The sequence below is a fragment of the Brachycentrus maculatus genome, unplaced genomic scaffold (assembly GCF_059751285.1).
Source record: "Brachycentrus maculatus isolate JH-2025_06_01 unplaced genomic scaffold, ASM5975128v1 h1tg000311l, whole genome shotgun sequence".
Taxonomy (NCBI): Eukaryota; Metazoa; Arthropoda; class Insecta; order Trichoptera; family Brachycentridae; genus Brachycentrus; species Brachycentrus maculatus.
The window spans coordinates 1,077,481-1,085,981 of NW_028281061.1; the positions used below are offsets into that span (position 1 = coordinate 1,077,481).

Here is an 8,501-nt window from a genome sequence, read left to right on the forward strand (position 1 = left end):
ATCACTTTGCAAACTGTGTAGCTTTTACTATTTTAGACATTATTGAGCATCCATATTACTCAAATACTTTGGAAGTTGTGTATATAGTATTTTCAACCGCCTTCCCCTTCAGATACATAACCTTTCAGTTTCTGGTTGAAAAAAATCAAACCTTTTTGCCCCACAATTCAGATCTGGTTCCAGGTAAATTCTTAAAGGCAAGTTGTTCTAAATGTATCTGACTGAACCTATGGACTAAGGTTTAGATCCCCAAGATAACATTTCTGTTTTAAGATTTTGCAGTAATGTTTTTTTCATTACAATATAATTTGTGTAAATGATTTAATTTTTATTTTTACATTTCTATGCAGGAAAATAATAAAAATTAAAACGAAGTCAACATATAAAATAAAACAAAGACACAGCAATTTTCGTAGAAAACTTTATTTCAAATCAGACTTTAACCAATTCACTATTTTGTACAAAAAAATATAAACGCAGCGCACTGAGTGCTCTGACTATGGCTTTATAAAAAATAAAAGAAATCAGTCCACATTTGTAAATGAGACGGCTTGTATTTTCTAGTGTATTTAGTTGGCAGCGTCTTCTCGGGATACTCCGAAGGGCTCGCTGACAGTCTCAGCTCCGCAGTCCACAATTGTCACATCCTGGGACGGCTTGTCGCGCCCATCAGTCGAGGTGTTCTCAATTTTCCGGATCACACTCTGAGAAAATAATAAAAAGGATGCGTTGGAAAAATTTCTTTTACTATTTGTGGGTACTTTAAGTAGTAAAAAATACATATAAGGTGATTCGCGACATAGCAATTTAAATTAAATGTCACTTGTGGAAAAATGGTTTGCAATTTACAGTATTGGTATGGTTATTGCATAGGTACTTTATTATAAAAACGTATATCTATATAAATACTGTTTTAGAAAAACTAAAATCACTTTCAAATAGATGCAGCTACAAAATCAATAATAAAGCATTTTAGGGCATAAAATTATGTTTCCCTTTAGAAAATTCGTATGAAAATAATGATACGACATCACTAATTAAAGATTGGTCTTCATGATCAGAACTTATTTTTCTTATTATTAAAACATAAATGTCCATTATTTCAATATCTCTATACATCCGTTAATGAAAATTCAATACAAAAATATATTTTATTTTACAAATGTAAATAATATTGTGAAAACAGGAAATTTTATAAAATTAAGTAAGGACTAAAATATTTCAGTCCAATAAACAATACAAAGAAAAAAATAAGAATTTACAATATTCAATAGTTATTAACTTTCTCTTTAAACAATCTACTGTGACTATTGATCCATATATAATATAAGACGGCAGAAAAACACTACTTTAAATGTTTGTCAATCAATTGTTCCAGTTGACGTTACCGACAAAATAAAAGTTTACTTTCTCTTTTCAATAAAGGAATAACTTTGCAAGAATAGAATAGAAAGTTTGTAACAAGTTATTACCATTCCACTAAGAATTTTCCCAAAGACAACGTGCCTGCCATCGAGCCAGGGAGTAGCCTTGACGGTGATGAAGAACTGGGATCCGTTGGTGTCCTTGCCAGCATTGGCCATTGACAGCCATCCAGCTCCGAAGTGCTTCAGCTTGAAGTTTTCATCTTCAAAACGTTCTCCATAAATGCTACGTCCTACAGAAATCAATTTGATACTTTAGTCATTTATATTCTGACTCTATTGCAATTACAAAATATTTTGAAAAAATATAAAATTAACAAGTATTATTTATTTCTTTGCATACTATTGAAGTTATGATTTGTTTAAGAAATCGTGGTTGTTTTGCTGTTATATCTTGATTGACTATTTTTATTATGCTTACAAGGGTTGATCAAATGGGCATCGAAGGAAACTCATAAGAAGGAATATATGTTTAAAGAGTATAATATTTTCATGTATACTGTAAAAAAAAACCTGAATAGGAATGCAAGCATACTTTGCTAAACTCACACACTACTCAACTTCATCACTCACAGTTGCAGATTCCACAGTTAATCATAAATAATATTGAAGAAAAAAAACAGTATCATTCGATATATAATCACAGCCATTTTTATGTGATACTTTGGTATTGGTCAAGGATAAGTTTTATATTCTAAGTAATCACAGCTACGAAGAAATTGACATAGCAACACAGTAAAATTATTTTTATCTATAAAATGATAATAAATTCACATATTGACATAAAACTCGTTCAAGAATTCATTAATATGATATTATAAAAAATACACACATGCAAACATGTTATTCTAAACATATTTGTGCTTTATGGGTATAAATGAAATTTAGTTTGTTATTTTTTTATTGTTAAATAAGAAATAATGTAATGGAGAAAGAGTTGAGATTTGGAAAAATCATGTGCAAAGCAGAGGCAATTTCTTTTGGACAGAAATCTAAATTGTCACAGATATTTTTTTTTATCAATGTATTGAAACTTGCTCCTTTTTTTACTGAAGGGTCTTACTGAACTAACAATAAATGTGGGAGCACTATTATCTGATGAAAACAAAAGGATATTTCCTTACATAAAGGAGAAGACAATGAATAACAATAAATGTTAACTAATAATAAATGTGTAGCGTATTCCTCTGTAGTGTAGTGTAGTGTAGTCCGCCTCTGTAGTGTAATGGTCAGCACGCTCGGCTACCGTTCTGGAGGTCCCGGGTTCGATTCCCAAGGGGGGTAAAATAAATATAAGTGATTTTTTCACTGTCATATTTATTCAATATTACCCTGGACTGGTACCTGAAGCGGAGGGCTGATCACCTTTCCTTCATGTGTAAACGATCAAGATAACACTGCGTTTATATGACGCAGTGCCCTATGCACCATTGGGTGCGGATAAGGGTTTAAAAAAAAAATATTTAATGACCAATAAAAGGAAATTTCCCAACATAAAGGAGTATATTATATAGGAGATTAATGCGATAATTAAAATGCCGGATGTAATAGGATTGTAAATCTGGTAGATCAAGTTTGAAATGTGTTCATGCCTCCAGTGCCGTCTCCCTTGGTGAAGTCTCCCCCCTGGATCATGAAGTCCTTGATGACTCGGTGGAACTTGCTCCCCTTGTAACCCTCGCCTTTAGGCTTCAGGGCCAGCTGCTTGAAGTTTTCAGCGGTCTTGGGAACGGTCTTTCCAAACAGTCCAATTTCAACCCTCTCTGCTGGTCCGTCTCCGATGGAGATATCGAACCATACCTGAAATGAAAATTCTATTTAGAAGTCAACAGAGAATCCATCCATCCATCCACCCATGACTGACAAGCATATTACTCAAGTCACAAAAATATTTATTTTTTGCAGAGACCCACCAAGCGACCTTGTATGTCTTGTCGGTGGAGTTCTTTTTACATACGTTTTTTAAATATTTTTTTAAATATCTATTTAAACCTAATATACAACAAGAAAAAAAATAAAAACTATTTTACAATTTTCATAGAATTAACTCTTGATCATTTACCCATTCCTTTATTTTGCCTATATATGGTCCTGTGGTTAGCGTTGCAGACTCTTGAGTTTCTGGGTTCTAAACCCACTCTACCATAACTTGATACCTATTTAAAATAACAGGCCGCTAAGGCCTATAAAAAGTATGAAATTGAATTATTAGTGTATATAATAAGAATACAAATATTTTTCATTGTCCAAAAAACAAATTTAAAAGTTGTATGTATATATTCCATTTGAAAGGAACACATTTTCAGATAATGTGAATGTCGTATTTCAAAGAAATGCCTAAGTGATCATATCTACTAACGTTGATTTACTAAATTTAAATTAGCCCAGAAGACATTCAATGTGTATAGCCACACTAATTTACGAAAGAACTTCATTTAGTTCATTTGATCTATAAGTGTTTTTGCCTTCTAACTGATATGTTTGAAGTGCGGATTATACATAAATTGGACAGATTTAACTACTCAGAAAAATTCAAATAATAAAAGCATAAAAAACTTTATCAATGGTGTTGCAAATATTCTACAAGTGATTGGACTATTTGTATCATTAGAGGCAATCCCCTTTGGAGATATACAACTTGACTCTTCAATTGGCCATTTATCTAGATTGATAAGAACAGGCAGAGGATACAATGTTCGACCTTAATTTGACTGGATGAAAACATGAAGGGATACAAAGATAACGAAATCTTAATACACATCCTCATCTGCAGACACCATTTGTTCTTGTTAACGGTTACGAACTTGCTGGGGTGATAAGCACATATGAGAAGAACCATTACAAAGAAACGCAAATGAATATACCACTGTATTAGAGTTATAAGGCCCCAAGTCAAATGTTCTATAAAAATCCTGTATTCAATACTACTTAGCCTTTAAGATTACCAATCTTTAAAAAATTTAACATTTTGTTTGTTAAACTTACATTTATAATGTTTATCTATGCAAACAGCGGTATTTAATGAAAATACCTCTTGCCTACGACACAACTAAACCCAGTTACAAAAACTACAAAAATCTTAATTTGATTATTGTAAGATCAGCAAAACATTATATTGCTAAAGTACTTTAGAACAGAGGTGTCAAACTCAAAAGGCACCAAGGGCCGCACAAGGTATTTTGGGTGCGCCGGCGGGCCACATCTAAAATCTCATTTTCATTTTTATCTAACTTTAAGTGAATAATTTATAATCAAAGACAGTCACATGAGGTGCAGTAAAAGCAATTTAATGATTTTGTAAAAGAATATCAAATGTTCCCTTACAAAAAAAAAAATTCAATGAAGAATTAAAATAAATGAAAAATATAACAGTGGGTATCCAAGGGCCGCATAAAAAATACGGGCCGCGAGTTTGACATGCCTGCTTTAGAAGACAGATAATAAAAATAAAAATTCTTCCTCTGGTTAGTATCATTAACAAAATCAGTAGTTATTACACTTTTATTTTACTGACCAGCAAGCTATTAACCTTTTCATGGCCGCAAATAAATTACGCCGCAGTGCTCAACAGGCCAAGTATTTTTTTGAAAAAAAAAAGTTGTCTAAAGATTTTTTTTTTGTTGTTTTTATTGAATTATAATTTACTTACCAAATATTATATCCCGCATCGATTGTTAGAGTTTTATTCTTGAAGTTAAACCAGTTTCAAATTTTCAGGGTTGTCACACTAAATCGCACACGCAAGTTTTTATTAAATTTAATATTAACACACAACTATTATTTATCAATGGAATATTTTAAAATAATAAGAAAAACACAAAAAAATTGAGCAAAATAAAAACCCCTGGCGTTCAAAACAATCGATTAAAATAATCAATATTTCAAGTGGTTTGAGTGGTAGCCCTAATGACATCTGTCAACTGTCAGCTGAAAGTGATACCGATAAATCACTTAAAAGTATTTAAAAACTTTATAAAATATTTTGTGACAACTTCAACTGATGGCAGTGTATGTTCCGTTTTTGACAGATTGTCAATATGAGTTAAAACTGCGGAGTAATACGTCATCAAAAGTACTGACGAGATATCTCGTCTCTGGCCATACGGGCACTCCGCCATTTGCCGAGATATCTCGTCTCTGGCAACCATCGGGTTAAGATGTTTTATTCTTATATAAAATACAGTTCCATGAAGAAATTTCAGTAAAAAAAAATTGTTATCAAAAGTAATAAAAACAGGTACATAAAACCAAATCCGTACCTATCTTTCGTTAACCCTTATCTACACCCAATAGTGCATAGGGCACTGCATTATACCGATAGTGTTTCTTGATCATCAACAGCATAAAGGGTAGATGATCAATTCAGGGTTATAGAGTAAAAAATTAGTGATATTTATTTTAGCTCCTCTAGGAATTTAACCAAGGAACTTTAGCATAGTAGACAAACGCGTTGACCACTACACTACAGAGGGATATAAATTAGCAGTGAAAAACTTATACAAGACAGTACGAGTATATTTTCCATTTTTTATAAGTATCATCTATTCATTCTCTATTTCTTATTCCCACATAGCAGTTATCTCCTTCGCCTTGAACCCCTTCACTTTCGTCACCTGTATCCTATTAAACATACTTGCATAGATAAAGAATGATGTTTCTACATACATTATTTTGAATATAAAAAAAATTATACTTTATGGTTAGTATGTTGCAAATGCTGGGGTATAATTGGGTTGTAATGCTTTATTGATGTTATATACAAATGCTGTGTTTTGGAGACAGCAAAAACTCGGAACAATATTCCTCATCATAATCTTAAAAAAAAAACAATTAATTTTAAACTATGTTTTTAATTTTGATTGAATAATATATTATTTTTATTATTATTAAAAGCTTATTCTGTATAAATGTACTTTTACAAAGAATTTGCCAAATGAATTCATTTTAGCGCCCAATGCATCAATGAATATGACAAATAATTATTTTGTAACATGAATCTTATTCACTAACACAAATTGCACAAATTTGTGTTCATAATGTGTATTTAAATATAAACCTAAGAATTTTTAAATCTGTATATATTAGGTATAAAACCTCAATTTAATATAACAAAGAAAAGAACTTTTTTATTGACATGTTTACTATAGCAATACCAAGTATTTATTGGACAACTAAATATACAAATCTATGATGAAAACCGGTTTCAAATACCTATGTATAATTTGTATAGGTACTTATATATGGTCTCTAGTTTTATCACACCTCTGATGTATTTTTATGTTTTATCGACTACGTCACAAATTCGCAAAAATATACCATCCAATTGCGATTTAATACATTTATAATTGAACTAAAAATTCCACCATCATTTTGATTTATAATTGAATAGTCAATTTTTTTCACTGTACTTATGTTTTATGACGTTAATATCTGTTTATTTTCTCTGCATAAAAGGATTTCTTATATAAATTTTATCAATAAATAAATACAGGATCTATGAATAAACAATATTATTTTCTAAAAACACTTCGCAAATTTCCTCCGATGAACCTCTTAAATAATTTTATTCAGTCAAAGAAAAGAAAAATCGTTTAAAATTTATTTATGGATATAAAAAGTTTTATTATAAAAAATAATTAGTTGATAAAATGAATACTAGGTACACTGTAGAAAAATTTAATTATTTTCGTAAAAAAAATAGTTTCGTAAGTTGCACAAAATTACCTAATTCTCAAAGAAAATCACATTTAGTTAGATTATCCTAAAAAAAATATCGTAAAACCATAAAGTTTGCGAAGAAAATCACTGAAAAATTAATCTTCCAAACAAAAGAATTACTCGATTTAAAACTGCCAACAAAGCATAATCATTATTGAAGGTTATCAACCTTACAAATCTTACCTTATCTGTTACTTTTGGGCCTTTGGATTCCTCTGATCCTGAACACGAAACTGCCGCAACCAAGCAAGCAAGCAGCAAAATTGACAACCGGTTCATATTGAAAACTTTTTTTTTAACTAGTCAGAGTCAACAATGAGGAGATCTGCCGACCAGCGACCAACTCGAGACGACACCTCGAAATGTGAAATGAAAATGAATAATGAATTTACCAGACGCCGGATACCCTAGAGAGAAATTTCCGAAATTGAAAAGATGACGAATTGAAAATGACAGAATGAAATCTACCATAAACAATACTCTATAAAAACATGACATAAGCAATATCTATCCCTATTTTATGTAACTATTTTTTTTTGGTGAGACCAAATATTGTACTGTGTAACCTCTCATAAGGAGTAATTCGCATAGCGAGCAAAAAGAAAAAAGAAAAAGTTTCTCACTTAACGAGCGACATTTCGCATTACGAGTTACAGAGAAAGGGCAAGGTCCCTTTTCATGACATTTACTTGTGAGCTGGGACTTCCGCGCCAGTCAAAACAAGAAATGTTTCGCTTTACGAGTATTTCGCTTAACGAATAATATTCTGGAATGAATTATGCTCGTCATGAGAGGTTCCACTGTTTCAAGGTTGGTTGAGACCACTGTATTTGAATATGATGAAACACAAGTATTCGTTTACACTATTTTGAGTGTTTCCAAATACTTGTTCACAAAATCTGGATCATCTCCAATTACAGGAGTTATTTTCATATTATTTTTTGACATCTCATCATAGATGAAGAAGAATATGGAAGTCTGGGCATTTACGGGGCTGACGACCGTCATAGGCTGGTTTAAGTTTTTGAGTTTCTGCTTTGTAAAAAGCTTCTTTACATCTCACCAATAGATGTCTCAACTGAAGTTCTAGTGATTCAAGAACAAGGTTTCTAAATTGGTTCATATATACAGAACTTCCAAGAATTTGAGTAGTGTGGTTGTCAATAATGGGTAGAATTGGTAAATGTTACACGTGTGTAAAGTGATCACTTAAACCAGCCTATGACGGTCGTCAGCCCCGTAAATGCCCAGACTTCCATATTCTTCTTCATCTATGATAACAAGTATTCGTAATTTATTTTCCAAATTCAAAATAGGGTATATTCACTCAGGAAGAATGTCAGATTTAACAAGCTCAAC

At 31.5% G+C, this 8,501-nt stretch overlaps 1 protein-coding gene across 1 annotated transcript; it reads right to left on the reverse strand.

Annotated features, from left to right (window-relative positions):
* Positions 1 to 403: 403 nt before the first annotated feature.
* LOC148304604 (peptidyl-prolyl cis-trans isomerase 5-like) lies at positions 404 to 7,508 on the reverse strand. Its single transcript, XM_088268023.1, has 4 exons — positions 7,326 to 7,508; positions 3,017 to 3,224; positions 1,473 to 1,657; positions 404 to 704 (listed from the first exon to the last, which is right to left on the reverse strand). The coding sequence occupies exons 1-4, from the start codon at positions 7,419 to 7,421 to the stop codon at positions 570 to 572; spliced, it is 624 nt and encodes a 207-aa protein (XP_088124149.1). The 5' UTR covers positions 7,422 to 7,508; the 3' UTR covers positions 404 to 569.
* Between the last annotated feature and the right edge of the window lie 993 nt (positions 7,509 to 8,501).

Coding starts and splice junctions, on each gene's coding strand:
- LOC148304604 (XM_088268023.1), bottom strand. CDS start 7,421: ATGAACCGGTTGTCAATTTTGCTGCTTGCTTGCTTGGTTGCGGCAGTT. Junction 3,225..7,325: donor GCCCAAAAGTAACAGATAAG/GTAAGATTTGTA, acceptor TTTTCATTTCAG/GTATGGTTCGATATCTCCAT. Junction 1,658..3,016: donor CAAGGGAGACGGCACTGGAG/GCATGAACACAT, acceptor TGATTTCTGTAG/GACGTAGCATTTATGGAGAA.